This window comes from Amblyraja radiata, chromosome 7 (genome assembly GCF_010909765.2).
Source record: "Amblyraja radiata isolate CabotCenter1 chromosome 7, sAmbRad1.1.pri, whole genome shotgun sequence".
In the NCBI taxonomy this organism is placed as follows: Eukaryota; Metazoa; Chordata; class Chondrichthyes; order Rajiformes; family Rajidae; genus Amblyraja; species Amblyraja radiata.
The window spans coordinates 86,951,323-86,973,677 of NC_045962.1; the positions used below are offsets into that span (position 1 = coordinate 86,951,323).

The 22,355-nt window shown below is 46.8% G+C and overlaps 1 protein-coding gene across 1 annotated transcript in view; it reads right to left on the reverse strand.

The window, feature by feature from the left end:
• Positions 1 to 11,183: 11,183 nt before the first annotated feature.
• speg (striated muscle enriched protein kinase) overlaps positions 11,184 to 22,355 on the reverse strand; it is a 106,428-nt gene continuing 95,256 nt past the window's right edge. Inside the window, exons 29-32 of the mRNA XM_033023519.1 lie at positions 18,747 to 18,935; positions 16,373 to 16,438; positions 14,139 to 14,279; positions 11,184 to 11,539 (exon numbers count right to left, since the gene is read on the reverse strand). Of these exons, the coding sequence (XP_032879410.1) occupies positions 11,426 to 11,539; positions 14,139 to 14,279; positions 16,373 to 16,438; positions 18,747 to 18,935 (510 nt within the window). The 3' untranslated portion in view covers positions 11,184 to 11,425. The remainder of the gene's footprint in view (positions 11,540 to 14,138; positions 14,280 to 16,372; positions 16,439 to 18,746; positions 18,936 to 22,355) is intronic.

Sequence of the window (22,355 nt, forward strand, 5' to 3'; positions counted from 1 at the left end):
CAGTCCGACTTGGGATGGAGAAGCTACTGAAACCACAACGCTTGGATCTGGATCCCAACTCACCTGCTGCTGCAAAGAATTGGAAGCACTGGCTTCGTATACTAAATAACTTCTTTGATGAGTGTGGCAATGGTGCACCAGGCAGACTCAAGACATTAATAAGCTTTGTCTCTTCTGATGTATATGATTACATAGAGGAATGTACAACTTATGATTCTGCTATTGATGTACTAAGCAAACTCTTCGTTAAGACACCCAACGTGATATTCGCTCGACACCTCCTTGCTACTCGGAAACAAAAACCTGGTGAGTCACTTGATGAATTTTTACAAGAACTTCAAAGACTTAGTAAAGACTGCGCCTTCAAAGCAGTTACGGCTGATCAATATCGACAGGAAGTTATTCGAGACTCTTTTATCAATGGTTTGGCATCGCCTTTAATACCACAGAGACTATTAGAACACAAAACCTCGGATTTACAGTCAGCTTACAATCAAGCTTACTCTTTAGACTTGGCTCAGAAAAATTCAGATGCTTATGGCTCATCTAATGTGTATTCTGCTGCAACTACAACAAAATAATTTCACCCACGTACTAATATGGAGCAAACGGAAACTATTTCTACTGATAAAGGTGCCCTTGCCGCAGCATATAATTATTCAAAAAGGAACGGTTACTTTTGCGGGGGTAATATTCATAAGAGAGAGACATGTCCTGCTCGAGAGGCAACTTGTAATAGTTGTGGCAAGAAGGGACATTATTCTAGAGTATGCAAGTCCAAAGCAACTACTAAAAGTGTGACTGCTGCCATATACACGCCTTCTTTATGTGCAATTACAGCTGCATTTCCTCAGAGCTTGTCTCATGCAGCTACAACGGTATCCATTAATGGCCATACACTTAATGTACTACTTGATTCAGGCAGTTCAGAAAGTTTTACAAGTGAACAAAAAGTTGTGTCCCGACTAAATCTAACTATAATTCCTTCAAATAGAGAAATCTCGATGTCTCTGACAACTCTCAATACTCAAATTATAGGATCTTGTTTCTGAACAAAGCTAGCTGTAAATCTGTATGTCTTGGTATTTTGAAAAATTTGTGTAGCGATATAATTCTAGGTCAGGATTTCCAGAAACTGCACAGATCACTTCAAATAATGTATGAAGGAACTATGCCTGATCTTGTATTTTTTTTAATTTCTTTATTTATATAGCACATTTTTAGTCAACTTGCATTGACCCCAAAGTGCTTCACATAATTACATCCACACACACAGGCAAAGGTGGGTGAAGTGTCTTGCCCAAGGACACACACAGGCAAAGGTGGGTGAAGTGTCTTGCCCAGGGACACACACAGGCAAAGGTGGGTGAAGTGTCTTGCCCAAGGACACACACAGGCAAAGGTGGGTGAAGTGTCTTGCCCAAGGACACAACGACAGTATGCACTCCAAGCGGGATTGCCAGCCGAACACTTAGCCCATTGTGCCATCTGTCGTATTGTCAAAGACAACAGTATTGTGTGGTCTTTCTGCTGCATCTGTTGAATGTCCTTCATTATTCACTAATTTATCCTCCAAGTGCAAGCCAATTGCTACAAAATCAAGACATTTTAGTAAAGATGATAGGAACTTTATCAACACAGAAGTAACTAATCTTTTACAAGAAGGGATTATAGAACCCAGTTCTTCCCCTTGGAGGGCACAAGTTGTCGTGGTTAAGGACCCCTTGGAGAGACATCGAAAGAGACTCTGCATTGATTACTCTCAAACTATAAACCAGTTCACGGAGCTCGATGCATATCCATTACCTCGAATAGAAGAGATTATCAATACATTAGCTAAGTATAAGATATTCTCTACTTTTGACTTAAAAAGTGCTTACTATCAAATTCCCCTGAAGGAATCAGAGAAGAAATACACTACGTTTGAAGCAAATGGGAAATTATATCACTACTGCAGAGTTCCTTTTGGGGTAACTAATGGCGTGGCTGTTTTTCAGAGAGAGATGGACAAACTTGTTGAACAGGAAAACCTTAAAGATACTTTCCCTTATCTTGATAATATAACTATTGCAGGAAAAGACCAAACTGAACATGATGAAAATGTACAACGGTTTTTAGATGTTGTACATTCTAAAAATCTAACATTAAATGAGGCTAAGTCAATAACATCAGTGTCATCGATTAATATTCTTGGTTATTGGGTTGGAAATGATATAATCAAGCCTGATCCAGAAAGACTCCGCCCACTCCAAGAGATACCTGTTCCAGCAACATTAAACTCTCTACGAAGGGTTCTTGGGATGTTTGCATATTATGCCAAATGGACACCAAATTTTTCTGACAAAATTCAACCTTTGATTAGAGCAAAATCTTTCCCCCTTGACTCTACAGCAATTGGTGCCTTTACTTCTTTAAAGAAACAATTGGAATCTGCGACATTGCACGGCATCGATGAGGATCTCCCCTTTGTTGTTGAATGTGATGCCTCTGATTTAGCAGTATCAGCAACATTATATCAAGGAGGACGACCAGTGGCTTTCATGTCTCGTACTCTCCAAGGTAGTGAATTGCACTACCCATCCGTCGAAATGGAAGCTACAGCAACTCCACCTACATCAACCGACTCCAACTGGTCCAGAACGCAGCCGCCCGACTCATCACCCACACCAAATCCTGGCATCACATCACTCCAGTCCTCAAACAACTTCACTGGCTTCCCATCTCCCACCGGACCAACTACAAAATCCTGATCCTCACCTACAAAGCCCTCCACCATCTGGCCCCCCCATATCTCACTGACCTCCTCTCCCCCTACCAACCCTCACGGTCCCTCAGATCCACATCAGCCGGTCTCCTCTCCATCCACACGTCCAACCTCCGCAGTTTTGGGGACAGAGCCTTCTCCAGGGCAGCTCCCAGGCTCTGGAACTCCATCCCCCAACTGATCCGCAATTCCGTGTCCCTCACCATCTTGTACAAAATTGTACAAGGCATTGGTGAGGCCAATTCTGGAGTATGGTGTACAATTTTGGTCGCCTAATTATAGGAAGGATGTCAACAAAATAGAGAGAGTACAGAATGTACAGATTTACTAGAATGTTGCCTGGGTTTCAGCAACTAAGTTACAGAGAAAGGTTGAACAAGTTAGGGCTTTATTCTTTGGAGCGCAGAAGGTTAAGGGGGGACTTGATAGAGGTTTTTTAAATGATGAGAGGGATAGACAGAGTTGACGTGGAAAAGCTTTTCCCACTGAGAGTAGGGAAGATTCAAACAAGGGGACATGACTTGAGAATTAAGGGACTGAAGTTTAGGGGTAACATGAGGGGGAACTTCTTTACTCAGAGAGTGGTGGCTGTGTGGAATGAGCTTCCAGTGAAGGTGGTGGAGGCAGGTTCGTTTTTATCATTTAAAAATAAATTGGATAGTTATATGGATGGGAAAGAAATGGAGGGTTATGGTCTGAGCGCAGGTATATGGGACTAGATTATGTGTTCGGCACGGACTAGAAGGGTCGAGATGGCCTGTTTCCGTGCTGTAATTGTTATATGGTTATCTTCCAGTCCCGCCTCAAGACCCATCTCTTCACCTCTGCCTATCCTTAGCCCCACGTCCCCCTCCCTTTTCATCTGTGTATTAATTGCCTCATATTGTGTTTTGAATTGAATTCTGTCTTTACTTTGTGTATTAGTCATGTCTCTACTATTTATTTCATTCCCCTTACATGTTTTTCCTCTACATGCTCAATTTTTGTAAGGTGTCCTTGAGACTCTTGAAAGGCGCCCATAAATAAAATTTATTATTATTATTATTATTATTATTATTATTATTATTGAAGCAGTGAGGAACTGGAGTCATTTCCTTGCTCGCCAGCACTTCACTTTGATAACAGATCAGCGTTCAGTAGCTTTTATGCTGGATAATCGGAAACGAACGAAGATTAAAAATAGTAAAATTCATGAATGGAGGATTGAATTATCCGCATATACTTATTCAATTGAGTACCGCCCTGGTAAGGATAATGTTGCTCCGGACACATTAACTCGAGCATTTTGTGCCTCTGTTCATTCTTCTGCACTCACTGATCTTCACAATGGGCTGTGTCATCCTGGAGTCACTCGTTTGTTACACTATGTTCGTTCCAAAAACTTACCTTTCTCTACAGAAGATGTGAAGATGACGTGTGCTTCATGTAGAATCTGCGCTGAATTAAAACCAAGGTTCTTCCGTCCTGAAGAAGGAAGATTGATCAAAGCTACTCAACCTATGGAACGTTTGAGTATTGACTTCAAAGGGCCTTTACCATCCTCCTCTCGAAATGTTTATATACTTACCTTAGTTGACGAATATTCGAGGTTTCCATTTGCCTTTCCTTGTCCAAATATTTCAGCTGCTGCGGTTATCAAATGTTTAGATCAACTGTTTTCATTCTGTGGATTTCCAAGTTACATACATTCTGATAGGGGCACCTCATTCATGTCAAAAGATTTAAAGGACTACCTTTCTAAGAGAGGAATTGCAACAAGTAAAACAATACCATATCATCCTATTGGAAATGGTCAGGTTGAGAGGTATAACGGAATCATTTGGAAAGCAGTGAAACTGGCTTTAAAGTCAAATGATATACCAGATCAGCAGTGGGAATGTGTTCTACCAGATGCATTACACTCCATCAGATCGCTACTGTCAACTGCTACCAATACTACTCCACACGAGCGGTTCTTTAACTTCAAACGGTGTTCTTCTAGTGGTACTTCTCTGCCATCATGGTTGACGAGCCCTGGGCCTGCGTTGCTTCGTCGTTATGTCCGATTAGATAAGAATGAACCTTTCGTTGATGAAGTTGAACTGACTGATGTCAACACTTCTTATGCAACTATCAAGTATCGGGATGTACGTCGGTCAACTGTCTCACTTCGTGACCTTGCACCATGTCCATCTTCTCCATCAGCTCCGTCACTTCCTGATAACACTAATCGAGAACTTCCTCCGTCAGCTCCGTCACTTCCTGATAACACTAATCGGGAACTTCCTCCAACACTTCCAGCATCCTCTATGGAAACTTCTACAAGAAATTCTAAAATTGAAAATCTAAATAACAATACGAGTGAAGTTGATGACCAAGCAATATATCTACCCCCAGCTATTGAAACACCGGTATCTCCTGAGGCTCCAGTGCTGCGAAGGTCATCAAGATGTATTAAACCTCCTGACCGTCTCAACTTATAAATAGGAGGGGAGAATGAAGTGGGCGCATGTGCGCAGCTCTTCTAGAGAGTGTGCATGCGCAGGACATTTCCGGTGTGTGCGCATGTGCAAAGTATTTCGGGCGGGAAAAGCCCGCGGAATCAGCCATGTTTGCCAGACGTTTCTGAGTTTGTGTATTGCAGAAATAAGTTGCTTAAAGCTTAAATAAAGTGAAGTTAATTACGAGTAGTGAAAGTTTCATTTATCTCATAACACCCCAACCACGGACTGTTTACCCTCCTACCATTCGGGAGGCGCTACAGGTCTCTCCGTTGCCGGACCAGCAGGTCCAGGAACAGCTTCTTCCCGGCGGCTGTTACACTACTCAACACTGTACCTCGGTGATTGCCAATCACCCCCCCCCCCCCCCGGACACTCCTTCCACCAGGAAAAAAATAATTGCACCACTATGACTATGCACGTAAATATATTTATTTATTGTTCATATTCTATGTCGCTCTTCTGGGTGAGATGCTAACTGCATTTCGTTGTCTCTGTACTGTACACTGCACAATGACAATAAAGATTGAATCTGAATCTGAATCTGAATTTGAATCTGATCTGATCATGGCTGATCATCCCCAATCAGTACCCTGTTCCTGCCTTCTCCCCATATTCAAGATTCAAGAGAGTTTATTGTCATTTGTCCCAGATAGGACAATGAAATGGGTGGTAGACAAAAGTGCTGGAGAAACTCAGCGGGTGCAGCAGCATCTATGGTGCGAAGGAAATAGGCAACTTTTCGGGCCGAAAACCTTCTTCAGACAATGAAAGTCTTGCTTTGTTTCAACACAACAGAATATAGTAGGTATAAATAAATACATAAATATCCCCTGACTCTGCTATCTTTAAGAGCCCTATCTAGCTCTCTCTTGAAAGTATCCAGAGAACCGGCCTCCACCGCCCTCTGAGGCAGAGAATTCCACAGACTCACAACTCTCTGTGAGAAAAAGTGTTTCCTCATCACCGTTCTAAATGGCTTACCCCTTATTCTTAAACTGTGGCCCCTGGTTCTGGACACCCCCAAATATCGGGAACATGTTTCTTGCCTCTAGCTTTTCCAAACCCTTAATAATTTTATATATTTCAATAAGATGCCCTCTCATCCTTCTAAACTCCAGTGTACAAGCCCAGCTGCTCCATTCTCTCATAATATAGATAAATGTGAGTGGCAAAAAACAAGGGGGCAGATTATTATCTCAACGGGGTTAGGTTAGGTAAGGGGGAGGTGCAGCCAGACCTGGGTGTCCTTGTACACCGGTCACTGAAAGTTGGCGTGCAGGTACAGCAGGCAGTGAAGAAATCTAATGGAATGTTGGCCTTCATAACAAGAGAATTTCAGTATAGGAGTAGAGAGGTTCCTCTGCAGATGTATAGGGCTCTGGTGAGACCACATCTGGAGTATTGTGTCCAGTTTTGGTCTCCTAATTTGAGGAAGGACATCCTTGTGATTGAGGCAGTGCAGCGTAGGTTCACGAGATTGATCCCTGGGACGGCGGGACTGTCATGTGAGGAAAGATTGAAAACTAGGCTTGTATTCACTGGAGTTTAGAAGGATGAGGGGGATTCTTAGAGAAACATATAAAATTATAAAATCAGACTTTTCGCTGATGATTGTTTGCTGTACCGTCCAATTAAGTCAGCTGATGATGAAGATGCTCTCCAAAAGGATCTCGATACTATGGTTGAATGGTCACAACAATGGGGCATGCAGTTCAACCCTTCCAAATATGAAAGAGGAATCCAAGCGAAACATCTTACAATATACCTGGTGCCACCCTTGAAGAATCCAAACAAACCAAGTATCTTGGCATCAAATTGCAGAATGATCTGCGTTGGAATGGTCAGACTCATCATGCAACGGCGAAAGCAACAGGTGTCCTAAACTTCCTGAGGCGCAACTTTCATCATTGTTCAGCTTCTGTCAAGGAGAAGCTGTATTTCACCCTCGTTAGACCTCATTTGGACTACGTACGCAGTTGCAGCATGGGACCCATACACAGATAAAAACATTTCTTCCATCGAACTTGTCCAAAGACAGGCAGCTCGATTTGTTACTAACACCTATGAGAGAGAAGCGAGTGTCACCAAACTTCTGAATTCTCTGGTCGGGGTGGAAGGAACCCTCTCCAAGACATACACACGTGAAGCTCACCGTTTGACCTGTTTTTACAAAATGTTAAATGGTCAGCTCGACATAGATCACAAGACCTACACCAAACCCAAACCAATTAGGAGCAGACGAGGGCATTCGATCCAATTTGTGATCCCAGCTACAAAGACAGATGTGTTGGTACAGCAATTCGTTCTTCCCCCGCACAATTAAAGCATGGAATAATCTCCACCCAACTATAGTTACCCAACCAGATGCAACTACATTTAAAGTAGCTCTTTCTTCCCAATAACCCTTTCTGTCTTAAGCCCTCCCTTCACCACCTCCAGTTTAAATTCCAGTTGGAATACTTTGGAGGACCAAGTAACCAAGAGCCAAGACTGGACAAGCTAGATGCAGAAAAAATGTTCCCAATCTTGGGCGAGTCCAGAACCAGGGGCCACAGTCTTAGAATAAAGGGGAGGTCATTTAAGACTGAGGTGAGAAAAACACTTTTTCACCCAGAGAGTTGTGAATTTGTGGAATTCCCTGCCACAGAGGGCAGAGGAGGCCAAATCACTGGATGGACTTAAGAGAGAGTTAGATAGAGCTCTAGGGGCTAGTGGAGTCAAGGGATATGGGGAGAAGGCAGGGACGGGTTATTGATCAGTATGATCACAATGAATGTGGGTGCAGGCTCGAAGGGCCGAATGGCCTCCTCCTGCATCTATTTTCTATGTAACCTGTATCTGTATCACTGACCTTTGTCCAACAAGCTGCCTATCAAATTACCCCTTGACTGTATTCACCTATTACCTGTCCCTCTTCCAGCTTTGGGTAAAAGACTCGCATCTAGAGTGATACAGCACGGAAACAGGCCCTTCGGCCCAACTTGCCCAGACCGGCCAACATACCCCATCAACACTAGTCCCACCTGCCTGCATTTAGTCCATATCCCTCCCAACCTACCCTATCTATGTACCTGTCTAAATGTTTCTTAAACGTTGGGATAGTCCCAGCCTCAACTACCTCCTCCAGCAGCTCGTTCCATACACCCACCACCCTTTAGTTCTGAGATACAGCGCGGAAACAGGCCCTTCGGCCCACCGAGTCCATGCCGACCAGAGATCCCCGCACATTAACACTAAGGGGTTGGACAGGCTAGATGCAGGAAGATTGTTCCCGATGTTGGGGAAGTCCAGAACAAGGGGTCACACAGTTCAAGGATAAGGGGGAAGTCTTTTAGGACCGAAATGAGAAAAACATTTTTTTCACAGAGAGTGGTGAATTTGTGGAATTCTCTGCCACAGAAGGTAGTTGAGGCCACAGTTCATTGGCTATATTTAAGAGGGAGTTAGATGTGGCCCTTGTGGCTAAAGGGATCAGGGGGTATGGAGAGAAGGCAGGTACAGGATACTGAGTTGGATGATCAGCCATGATCATATTGAATGGCGGTGCAGGCTCGAAGGGCCGAATGGCCTACTCCTGCACCTATTTTTCTATGTTTCTATCCCACACACTAGGGACAATTTACAATTTTTACCAAAAGCCAACGAACCTACAAACCCTGTACGTCTTTGGAGTGTGGGAGGAAACTTTGTGCAAAAAAAAGTTACCCCTCAGGTTCTTATTTCTTTCCCCTCACCTCAAACCTATGCTCTCTGGTTCTTGATTTTCCTACTCTGGGCAAGAGACTCTGTGCGTCTACCCGATCTATTCCTCTCATGAACTTGTACACCTCTAAAAGATAACCCCCCTCATCCTCCTGTGCTCCAAGGAATAGACAAAAGACCAAGAAGAAAGTTTGATTTCATAAATTTATTTGTGAACAATTTATATTTAGTAGGCAAAATGTCACCGGTTCTCCAACGCCATCTCAGTTCAGTTCAGTTTACTGTCCCGTGTACCGAGGTACAGTGAAAAGCTTTTGTTGCGTGCTAACCAGTCAGCGGAAAGACAATACATGGTTACAATCGAGCCGTCCACAGTGTACAGATACAGGATAAAGAGTCATAGATAAAGGACCCAAGCAGTCTTTCCAGGTGAGGCAGAGGTTCACCTGCACCTCCTCCAACCTCATCTATTGCATCCGCTGCTCTAGGTGTCAGCTGATCTACATCGGTGAGACCAAGCGCAGGCTTGGCGATCGCTTCGCCCAACACCTCCGCTCGGTTCGCAATAACCAACCTGATCTCTCGGTGGCTCAGCACTTCAACTCCCCCTCCCATTCCCAATCCGACCTTTCTGTCCTGGGCCTCCTCCATGGCCAGAGTGAGGACCACCGCACATTGGAGGAGCAGCGCCTCATATTTCGCTTGGGCAGTCTGCACCCCAGCGGTATGAACATTGACTTCTCTAATTTCAGGTAGTCCTTGCTTTCTCCCTCCTTCCCCTCCCCTTCCCAGCTCTCCCACAGCCCACTGTCTCCGCCTCTTCCTTTCTTCTTCCCACCCCCACATCAGTCTGAAGAAGGGTCTCGACCCGAAACGTCACCTATTCCTTCGCTCCATAGATGCTGCCTCACCCGCTGAGTTTCTACAGCATTGTTGTCCACTATAGATAAAGTAAGAAATGTCACTGTACTAGAATTAAGAGTGAGGAGCGATTGTAACATGTGATTGTAGATCAGCTTCTGGCCAGCACGCAAAGAGTAGCTTGGGTTGGGCGCCATTTTGGTAATCACCTCTTGAACGAAACAATTTTTACAATCAATAGTTTGTACACAGAAAGCAAAGTATCAGATGTGGCGGCACATTGGCCTTCATCAGTCAGAGCATAGAAATTAGGTGATTAAGTTACAGATGTATACGATGTCGGTGAGGCCGCATTGTGTTCAGGTCTGGGCACCATGTTGGGGGAAAGATGTCAAGCTGGAAAGGGTACAGAAAAGATTTACGAGGATGTTGCCAGGACGTTGGGTTGGGTTGTTGAGCTGAGGGAATCCAGAACCAGGGGCCATCGTTTAAGAATAAGTGGGAAGCCATTTAGAACGGAGATGAGGAAAAACGTTTTCACACAGTGGGTTGTGAGTCTGTGGAATTCTCTGCTACAGAGGGCGGTGGAGGCCGGTTCTCTGGATGCTTTCAAGAGAGAGCTAGATAGAGCTCTTAGGGATAGCGGAGTTAAGGGATATGGAGAGAAGGCAGGAACGGGGTTTACTGATTGTGGATGATCAGCCATGATCACATTGAATGGCTCAAAGGGCCGAATGGCCTACTCCTGCACCTATTGTCTATTGACTAGAGGGTGTGAGCTATAGGAAGAGGTTAAGCATGCAAGGACTCTATTTCTTGCAGTGTAGGAGAATGAGGGGATCTCAGAGCTGTATAAAATCATGAGAGGAATAGATCGGGTAGACGCACACAGTCTTTTACCCAGAGTAGGAGAATCGAGAACCAGAGGACACAGGTTCAAGGTGAGGGGAGGAAGAATTTAATAGGAACCTGAGGGGTAACTTTTTTTACACAAAGGGTGGTGGGTGTATGGAACGAGCTGCCAGAGGAGGTAGTTGAGGCTGGGACTATCCCAACGTTTAAGAGACAATTGGACGGGTACATGAATAGGACAGGTTTAGAGGGATATGGGCCAAGCGCGGGTGGGACGAGCAATAGATGGGGCATGTTGGTCGGTGTGGGCAAGTTGCACTGATAGGGTTGTTATCACTCTACGATGCACACAGTGAGTAGAGGCGCTGCCTCACAGCGCCAGAGACCCAGGTTCGATCCTGACCTCCAGTGCTGCCTGTGTGTGTGGAGTTTGCACGTTATCTCCCAGTGACTGTGTGGGTTTCCTCCGGGCGCTCCGGCTTCCTCCCGCATCCCACAGACGTGCGGGTTTGTAGGTCAATTGGCCCTCGTGTGCAGGGAGCGGATGAGAAAGTGGGATAGCATAGAACATGGATGAACGATGGTAGTAAGCGCGGGCTCGATGGGCCGAAGGGCCAGTTTCCGAGCGGTAACTCTAAAACTAAAACCAAGGCTGACGACACAACCAACACCTCAAACTAAGTGATAAAAAAATTACATGGTTGATCTAATAAAAACGTTGCCAAAATTCCCCCGAAGGACTCGGCTATCAGGCTGGCTTTTCCTAAAAAAAACCCTTTGCTTTCTTCATATTCTTCTGTTTCCACTCTGGCATTGAATTGTACTTGTAGCGTGATGTGCCGAAAATGTTCTCAAAGTCTTTATCCGACAGATATTCCTGAGGGATGAAAGGAAATAGTTCACTTGCATTAAGGAACTGCAGATGCTGGTTTAAACATTTCTTCCGAAGAATTTGACCTGGCAGGAAACATGTTCCCGATGCTGGGGGGAGTCCGGAACCAGGGGCCACACACAGTTTAAGAATAAGTAGTAAGCCATTTAGAACGGAGACGAGGAAACACTTTTTCTCACAGAGAGTGGTGAGTCTGTGGAATTCTCTGCCTCAGAGGGCGGTGGAGGCCGGTTCTCTGGATGCTTTCAAGAGAGAGCTAGATAGGGCTCTTAAAGATAGCGGAGTCAGGGGATATGGGGAGAAGGCAGGAACGGGGTACTGATTGGGGATGATCAGCCATGATCACATTGAATGGCGGTGCTGGCTCGAAGGGCCGAATGGCCTATTCCTGCACCTATTGTCTTTTGTTTAAGGTCATAAGGGATAGTAGAATTAGGCCATTCAGCCCATCGAGTCTTCCCCACCATTCAATCATGGCTGATCTATCTCTCACTCCTAACCCCATTCTCCTGCCTTCTCCCCATCACACCCCAACACCTAATTGATCAGCCAGGAGTTAGCCATTTAGAACGGAGACGAGGAAACACTTTTTCTCACAGAGAGTGCTGAGTCTGTTTTACAATATATATTAATGATTTGGACGAGGGAATTGAATGCAACATCTCCAAGTTTGTGGATGACACTAAGCTGGGGGGCAGTGTTAGCTGTGAGGAGGATGCTAGGAGGCTGCAAGGTGACTTGGATAGGCTGGGTGAGTGGGCAAATGCATGGCAGATGCAGTATAATGTGGATAAATGTGAGGTTATCCACTTTGGTGGCAAAAACAGGAAAGCAGACTATTATCTAAATGGTGGCCGATTAGGAAAAGGGGAGATGCAACGAGACCTGGGTGTCATGGTACACCAGTCATTGAAAGTAGGCATGCAGGTGCAGCAGGCAGTGAAGAAAACGAATGGTATGTTAGCATTCATAGCAAAAGGATTTGAGTATAGGAGCAGGGAGGTTCTACTGCAGTTGTACAGGGTCTTGGTGAGACCACACCTGGAGTGTTGCGTACAGTTTTGGTCTCCAAATCTGAGGAAGGACATTATTGCCATAGAGGGAGTGCAGAGAAGGTTCATCAGACTGATTCCTGGGATGTCAGGACTTTCATATGAAGAAAGACTGGATAGACTCGGCTTGTACTCGCTAGAATTTAGAAGATTGAGGGGGGATCTTATAGAAACTTACAAAATTCTTAAGGGGTTGGACAGGCTAGATGCAGGAAGATTGTTCCCGATGTTGGGGAAGTCCAGGACAAGGGGTCACAGTTTAAGGATAAGGGGGAAATCCTTTAAGACCGAGATGAGAAAAGCATTTTTCACGCAGAGAGTGGTGAATCTCTGGAACTCTCTGCCATAGAGGGTAGTTGAGGCCAGTTAATTGGCTATATTTAAGAGGGAGTTAGATGTGGCCCTTGTGGCTAAAGGGATCAGGGGGTATGGAGAGAAGGCAGGTACAGGATACTGAGTTGGATGATCAGCCATGATCATATTGAATGGCGGTGCAGGCTCGAAGGGCCGAATGGCCTACTCCTGCACCTATTTTCTATGTATCTATGTCTGTGGAATTCTCTGCGTCAGAGGGCGGTGGAGGCCGGTTCTCTGGATACTTTCAAGAGAGAGCTAGATAGGGCTCTTAAAAATAGTGGAGTCAGGGGATATGGGGAGAAGGCAGGAACGGGGTACTGATTGGGGATGATCAGCCATGATCACATTGAATGGACATCTCCGACATCTCATTCTTTAGGGAACGGGGATTTCCCATTTCCATGTAGATGAGGCCCTCACGAGAGTCTCCTCTACAGTTCCGCTCTTGCTCCGCCTTGCCCCCGTTGGTTCTGGACTCCCCCAACATCGGGAACATGTTTCCTGCCTCTAGCGTGTCCAATCCCTTAATAATCTTAAATGTTTCAACAAGATGCCCTCTCATCCTTCTAAATTCCAGAGTGTACAAGCCCAGCCGCTCCATTCTCTCAGTATATGACAGTCCCGCCATCCCGGGAATTAACCTTGTAAACCTACGCTGCACTCCCTCACTAGCAAGAATGTCCTTCCTCAAATTAGGGGACCAAAACTGCACACAATACTCCAGGTGTGGTCTCACTATATTCGATTCCTCTTGTTATAAAGGCCAACATGCCATTCGCTTTCTTCACTGCCTGCTGTACCTGCATGCTTACTTTCATAGACTGATGTACAAGGACCCCCAGATCCCGTTGTACTTCCCCTTTTCCCCTATGTTTTCATAAGATTCCATCTCATCCTTCTAAACTCCAGAGTGTACAAGCCCAGCCGCTCCATTCTCTCAGCATATGACAGTCCCGCCATCCCGGGAATTAACCTTGTAAACCTATGCTGCACTCCCTCAATAGCAAGAATGTCCTTCCTCAAATTAGGGGACCAAAACTGCACACAATACTCCAGGTGTGGTCTCACTAGGGCCCTGTACAACTGCAGAAGGAACTCTTTGCTCCTATACTTGACTCCTCTTGTTATGTAGGCCAACATGTCATTCGCTTTCTTGGTTCGACGTTCCCACTCACCTCTTTCCTTGTTGGGTCGACACCAGGAGGTAACTCCTCTGGCAGCTTGTCCAACAGTTGATCTAATGGGTAGGTCTGCCAGGATTGATTGGACGTGGATATTTCACTGTAGGTGTGTGAGATTTTCACTTCTTTCATGTCCTGTGCAGAGACAGAGAGCAAAAAGTTTATATAATGGACGGCTTGGTTATGTTTATATGTTATCGGAGCAAAATCAGGCCATTCGGCCCTTCAGCGAATTGCAGACACAGCCCAGCCCATATAAGATTATTAAGGGTCTGAAGTAGGATTTCGGCCCGAAACGTTGCCTATTTCCTTCGCTCCATAGATGCTGCTGCACCCGCTGAGTTTCTCCAGCATATTTGTGTACCTAAGATTATTAAGGGTTTGGACACGCTAGAGGCAGGAAACATGTTCCCGATGTTGGGGGAGTCCAGAACCAGGGGCCACACAGTTTAAGAATTAGAACGGAGACGAGGAAACACTTTTTCTCACAGAGAGTTGTGAGTCTGTGGAATTCTCTGCCTCAGAGGGCGGTGGAGGCCGGTTCTCTGGACGCTTTCAACAGAGAGCTAGATAGGGCTCTTGAAGATAGCGGAGTCAGGGGATATGGGGAGAAAGCAGGAACGGGGTACAGATTGGGGATGATCGGCCATGATCACATTGAATGGCAGTGCAGGCTCGAAGGGCCGAATGGCCTACTCCTGCACCTGTTGTCTATTGACAGTCACACAAACCAACCTCCCTTCCATTGACTCCATTTATATTGCGTGCTGGGGGAGGGGAGGGAGTGGCCAGGGTATGACTCATCATAGATGATGTTGCTGGCGTTGCCAAGGCAGCCTAGGACACGATAGAACTTTATTGATCCCAGGAGGAAAATTGATCAGATAACAGTCATAAAACCGTGTATTTTGTGTTTGTGTTTTTTATGACTGTTGGCAGATCAAATTACCTCCTGGGTTAAATAAAGTTCTCTCGTATCGTTCACTGCCTCGGCAAGGCCAGCAAGGGACCAGTCTCACCCCCGTCACTCCCTCTTCTCCCCTCTCCCATCATGTAAAAGGTATCCCATCAGTGTGAAAACGCCAGTGTTCAGTGTTTAAGAAAGAACTGCAGATGCTGGAAAAATCGAAGGTAGATCGCTTCGCCCAACACCTCCGCTCGGTTCGCAATAACCAACCTGATCTCCCGGTGGCTCAGCACTTCAACTCCCCCTCCCATTCCCAATCCGACCTTTCTGCCCTTGGCCTCCTCCGTGGCCAGAGTGAGCACCACCGTAAATTGGAGGAGCAGCGCCTCAGATTTCGCTTGGGTAGTTTACACCCCAGCGGTATGAACATTGACTTCTCCAATTTCAGGTAGTCCCTGCTTTCTCCCTCCTTCCCCTCCCCTCCCCAGCTCCGCAACAGCCCACTGTCTCCGCCTCTTCCTTTCTTCTTCCTGCCCCCGACATCAGTCTGAAGAAGGGTCTCGACCCGAAACGTCGCCCATTCCTTCTCTCCAGAGATGCTGCCTCACCCGCTGAGATCCTCCAGATTCAGGGACAGTTTCTTCCCGGCTGTTATCAGGCAACTGAATCATCCCACCACATCCAGAGAGCGGTCCTGAACTACTACCTACCCCTTTGGTGACCCTCGGACTATCCTTGATCGGACTTTACCTTGTTCAGACTGCACAGAGATTACAGTCAATTGTGGACGCAGCCCAGACCATCACGCACACACACACACACAAACCAACCTCCCTTCCATCGACTCCATCTACACCTCACGCTGCCTCGGCAAGGCCAGCAGCATCATCAAGGACCAGTCTCACCCCCCGGTCACTCCCTCTTCTCCCCTCTCCCATCGGGCAAGAGGTACAGAAGTGTGAAAACGAACACACACACACCTCCAGATTCAGGGACAGTTTCTTCCCGGCTGTTATCAGGCAACTGAACCGTCCTCTCACCAACTAGAGAGCGGTCCTGACCTCCCATCTACCTCATTGGAGACCCTCGGACTATCTTTGATCGGACTTTACCTTGCACTAAACGTTATTCCCTTATCCTGTATCTGTACACTGTGGACGGCTCGATTGTAATCATGTATTGTCTTTCCGCTGACTGGTTAGCACGCAACAAAAGCTTTTCACTGTACCTCGGTACACGGGACAATAAACTAAACTGAACTGAACACAATGCTCTCCATCAAGACCTGGTCTTGCATCGATACCACAAAGTCCTTACTCACGTTCATCAGCTCCTCTAGAATCCGTGGATCATCCAAACCTGGCTGCAGCTCTCCATATCTTCCATCCTTTGGGATTTGAGAAAGGACAAAGAAAATAGACCTCATTATTATGCAATTATAAAGACAGCTCATCAGCGCCTCTACTTCCTGAGAAGATTACGGAGAGTCGGTTTGTCAAGGAGGACTCTCTCTAACTTCTACAGGTGCACAGTAGAGACCATGCTGACCGGTTGCATCGTGGCTTGGTTCGGCAATTTGAGCGCCCTGGAGAGGAAAAGACTACAAAAAGTAGTAAACACTGCCCAGTCCATCATCGGCTCTGACCTTCCCTTCCATCGAGGGGATCTATCGCAGTCGCTGCCTCAAAAAGGCTGGCAGCATCATCAAGGACCCACACCATCCTGGCCACACACTCATCTCCCCACTACCTTCAGGTAGAAGGTACAGGAGCCTGAAGACTGCAACGACCAGGTTCAGGAATAGCTACTTCCCCACAGCCATCAGGCTATTAAACCGGGCTCGGACAAAACTCTGAACATTAATAGCCCATTATCTGTTATTTGCACTTTATCAGTTTATTTATTCATGTGTGTATATATTTATATAATGGTATATGGACACACTGATCTGTTCTGTAGTCAATGCCTACTATGTTCTGTTGTGCTGAAGCAAAGCAAGAATTTCATTGTCCTATCAGGGACACATGACAATAAACTCTTTTGAATCTTGAATCAAAATGATTTTAATTTCCCTGCCACCATCGGGAAGAGGAGCCTGGAACCGTGACCTCCAGGTTCAAGAACAGCTTCTTCCCAACAACCATCAGGCTCTTGGATGGCGGGACTGTCATGTGCTGGGAGAACGGAGCAGCTGGGCCTGTAATTGCCCCCCCTCATGTGTAGGGGGTTGGGAGTGAAAGACAGATCAGCCATGATTGAATGGTGGAGTAGACTCGATCAGGCCAAAGACTCGATCAGGCCTCATTCTGCTGCTCTGACTTGTTCGAATGGTGGAACAGACTTGATGGGCCAAATGATGCAATCGCCGGGTCAGCAGGGACTCGATGGGCCGGAAGGCCCGTTTCCACTCTATCTCTAAACTAAACCCTGATGCCAGGGGTGAGTGGGTTGGATGAGCGTTTGACGGCACTGGGCCTGAACTCGCTGGGGTTTAGAATGATGAGGGGGGAGGGGGGGACCTCATTGAAACTTACCGAATAGTGAAAGGCCTGGATAGAGTGGATGTGGAGAGGATGTTTCCACTAGTGGGAGAGTCTAGGACCAGAGGGCACAGCCTCAGAATTAAAGGACATTGCTTCAGGAAGGAGATGAGGAGGAACGAGGAAACACTTTTTCTCACAGAGAGCGGTGAGTCTGAGGAATTCTCTGCCTCGGAGGGCGGTGGAGGCCGGTTCTCTGGATACTTTCAAGAGAGAGCTAGATAGGGCTCTTAAAGATGGCGGAGTCAGGGGATATGGGGAGAAGGCAGGAACGGGGTACTGATTGGGGATGATCAGCCATGATCACGTGCTGGCTCAAATGGCCAAGTGGCCTACTCCTGCACCTATTGTCTATGTGTCTATGTTTCTATCCAGGGAACAAGCACTTTCTCCTGATCTGTGGGGTGCGGGCTGACAACGCCGGGCAGATCCGCTTCACGGCCAAGAATGTTGCGTGCACGGCTAACATCGACGTTGATGGTGAGTCCGACGATGTTGTGGGTTCGAGGCCCGACTCAGGCACCTGTGCTTCTAACCTGGGCAGATACAGCTAAATGGTTCTCATTAAACATAGAAACATAGAAACATAGAAATTAGGTGCAGGAGTAGGCCATTCGGCCCTTCGAGCCTGCACCGCCATTCAATATGATCATGGCTGATCATCCAACTCAGTATCCCGTACCTGCCTTCTCTCCATACCCCCTGATCCCCTTTAGCCACAAGGGCCACATCTAACTCCCTCTTAAATATAGCCAATGAACTGGCCTCGACTACCCTCTGTGGCAGAGAGTTCCAGAGATTCACCACTCTCTGTGTGAAAAAAGTTCTTCTCATCTCGGTTTTAAAGGATTTCCCCCTTATCCTTAAGCTGTGACCCCTTGTCCTGGACTTCCCCAACATCGGGAGCAATCTTCCTGCATCTAGCCTGTCCAACCCCTTAAGAATTTTGTAAGTTTCTATAAGATCCCCTCTCAATCTCCTAAATTCTAGAGAGTATAAACCAAGTCTATCCAGTCTATTAAGCAGCCAAGGCTTTCCCCAGCCCCTTGCACCTATGTTTCTATGTCCATTGTTCATCACTGAGGTCCCCCCAAGCCGGGTCCCCCCACATACAACCTCCTGAATGAAAGAGGATGTGACATTCACAACACTTACAGTCCACAGGTGCTGGTCCCAGCCCATGAACCAGCCGGTGAAAGTCGGGGGTTCGAAGCCCTGCTTGACGATCAGTATGGGGGTGCCCGGGTCACGGTTGCTCGGGTGGGTGTTGAGATACTCCGTAGCCAGGACCGCTGCTTGATCCCGCTCACGTTCATTGGCTCCTTTACCGATCCACAGGAAAACCTGGCCCGGAGAGACGAGAATGGGTGACGTCACGGCAACAAGTAGACAACAGACACAGGAGGAGGCCACTCGGCCCTTCAAGCTAAATGGCGTCAAGTTGGGAAAAGGGGAAGTACAACGGGATCTGGGGATCCTTGTACATCAGTCTATGAAAGTAAGCATGCAGGTACACAAAAAAGCTGGAGAAACTCAGCGGGTGCAGCAGCATCTATGGAGCGAAGGAAATAGGCAACGTTTCGGGCCGAAACCCTTCTTCAGAAAGTAAGCATGCAGGTACAGCAGGCAGTGAAGAAAGCCAATGGCATGTTGGCCTTTATAACAAGAGGAATCAAATATAGCAAAGAGGTCCTTCTGCAGTTGTACAGGGCCCTAGTGAGACCACACCTGGAGTATTGTGTGCAGTTTTGGTCCCCTAATTTGAGGATGGACATTCTTGCTATTGAGGGAGTGCAGCGTAGGTTCACCAGGTTAATCCCTGGGATGGAATATGCTGAGAGAATGGGCTTGTAAACTCTGGAATTTAGAAGGATGGGAGGGGATCTTATTGAAACATATAAGATTATTAAGGGTGCTGTCTGTACAGAGTCTGTACGGTCTCCCCGTGACCTGCGTGGGTTTTCTCCGGGTACTCGGGTTTCCTCCCACACTCCAAAGACGTGCGGGTTTGTAGGTTAAGTGGATTCTGTATATTGTCCCCGGGGGATAGGATAGTGCTAGTGTATGTGATGATCACTAGACGGTGCGGACAGGGTGGGCTGAAGGGTCTGTATCTCATAGATTAAGAGACTGCAAGACAAGAACGGATCCAAGGACAAAGAAAGTTGTAAAGGCCTGGACTGAGTGGATGTGGGGAGGATGTTTCCACTAGTGGGAGAGTCTAGGACCAGAGGGCACAGCCTCAGAATTAAAGGACGTTCCTTTAAGAAGGAGATGAGGAGGAACTTCTTTAGCCAGAGGGTGGTGAATCTGTGGGATTCTTTGCCATAAAAGGCTGTGGAGGCCACAAGTCAGTGGATATTTTTAAGGCAGAGATAGATAGATTCTTGATTAGTGCGGGTGTCAGGGGTTAAGGGGAGAAGGCAGGAGAATGGGGTTAGGAGGGGGAGATAGATCGGCCGTGATTGAATGGCGGAGTAGACTTGATGGGCCGAATGGCCTAATTCTGCTCCTATCACTTATGAGCTTATGGGAATGGGGTTGAGAGGGAAAGCCATGATTTAATGGTGGAGGTAACTTTAGTTTAAAGCGTAAACAGGCCCTGTTGGCCCACCGAGTCCGCACCGACCAGCGATCCCCGCACATTAACACTACCCTACACACACGAGGGACAATTTTACATTTACACCAAGCCATTTAACCTACAAACCTGCACGTCTTTGGAGTGTGGGAGGAAACCGGAGATCACGGAGAAAACCCACGCAGGTCACGGGGAGAACGTGCAAACTCCGTACAGACAGCGCCCGTAGTCGGGATCGAACCTGGGTCTCTGGCGCTGTGAGGCAGCAACTCTACCGCAGCGCCACCGTACTGCACAAATGGGCAAATTCTGCTGCTATCACTTATGAAGTTATGAAGTTATGATGAGTGTCTTAGGTCAGGTCAGGGGGGAGCTCCCCCCCCCCCCCCCCCCCCCCCCCCCCTCCACGGGTATCATGTAATCCCATTCTACCCGCTCCATGGTCTGCCAGTCGGCGACTCAACCGTCTCCCCCACCTGGTTTGCCAGGTGAGGGGGGGGCCTGTGGACCCCCAGCAGGACCGAACACAAGACCCGTCAAAGGGCGGATGAGCTCCTAGCGAGCCGATGGCCATCCACACTTCAGTAGAAGTTGCGATCACCGTCGTACACGGCATTGTAAGGAAAAATGATAAAGCACACACACACACACACACACACACACACACACGCACACACACGCACGCACACACACACACACACACACCCGCCACACCCACGCACTCACGCACACGCACACACACGCACGCACACACAAACACACACACACACACACACGCACATGCACACACACACACACGCACTCACGCACTCACGCACACGCACATGCACACACACACACACACACACGCACTCACGCACACGCACATGCACACGCACGCACACACAAACACACACACACACACACACACACGCACTCACGCACACACACACACACACACACACACACACACACAGACACACACGCACGCACGCACACGCACATATAACCATATAACCATATAACAATTACAGCACGGAAACAGGCCATCTCGACCCTTCTAGTCCGTGCCGAACACGTATTCTCCCCTAGTCCCATCTACCTGCGCTCAGACCATAACCCTCCATTCCTTTCCGTCCATATAACTATCCAATTTATTTTTAAATGATAAAAACGAACCTGCCTCCACCACCTTCACTGGAAGCTCATTCCACACAGCTACCACTCTCTGAGTAAAGAAGTTCCCCCTCATGTTACCCCTAAACTTCTGTCCCTTAATTCTCAAGTCATGTCCCCTTGTTTGAATCTTCCCTACTCTCAGTGGGAAAAGCTTATCCACGTCAACTCTGTCTATCCCTCTCATCATTTTAAAGACCTCTATCAAGTCCCCCCTTAACCTTCTGCGCTCCAGAGAATAAAGCCCTAACTTGTTCAACCTTTCTCTGTAACTTAGTTGCTGAAACCCAGGCAACATTCTAGTAAATCTCCTCTGTACTCTCTCTATTTTGTTGACATCCTTCCTATAATTAGGCGACCAAAATTGTACCCCATACTCCAGAATTGGCCTCACCAATGCCTTGTACAATTTTAACATTACATCCCAACTTCTATACTCAATGCTCTGATTTATAAAGGACAGCACACCAAAAGCTTTCTTTACCACCCTATCTACATGAGATTCCACATTCAGGGAACTGTGCACAGTTATTCCAAGATCCCTCTGTTCAACTGCATTCTTCAATTCCCTACCATTTACCATGTACGTCCTATTTTGATTTGTCCTGCCAAGATGTAGCACCTCACACTTATCAGCATTAAACTCCATCTGCCATCTTTCAGTCCACTCTTCCAACTGGCATAAATCTCTCTGTAGACTTTGAAAATCTACTTCATTATCCATAACCCCACCTATCTTAGTATCATCTGCATACTTACTAATCCAATTTACCACACCATCATCCAGATCATTGATGTACATGACAAACAACAGTGGACCCAACACAGATCCCTGTGGCACCCCACTAGTCACTGGCCTCCAACCTGACAAACAACCATCCACCATTACTCTCTGGCATCTCCCATTCAGCCACCGTTGAATCCATCTTGCTACTCCACCATTAATACCCAACCATTGAACCTTCTTAACCAACCTTCCATGAGGAACCTTGTCAAAGGCCTTACTGATGTCCATATATACAACATCC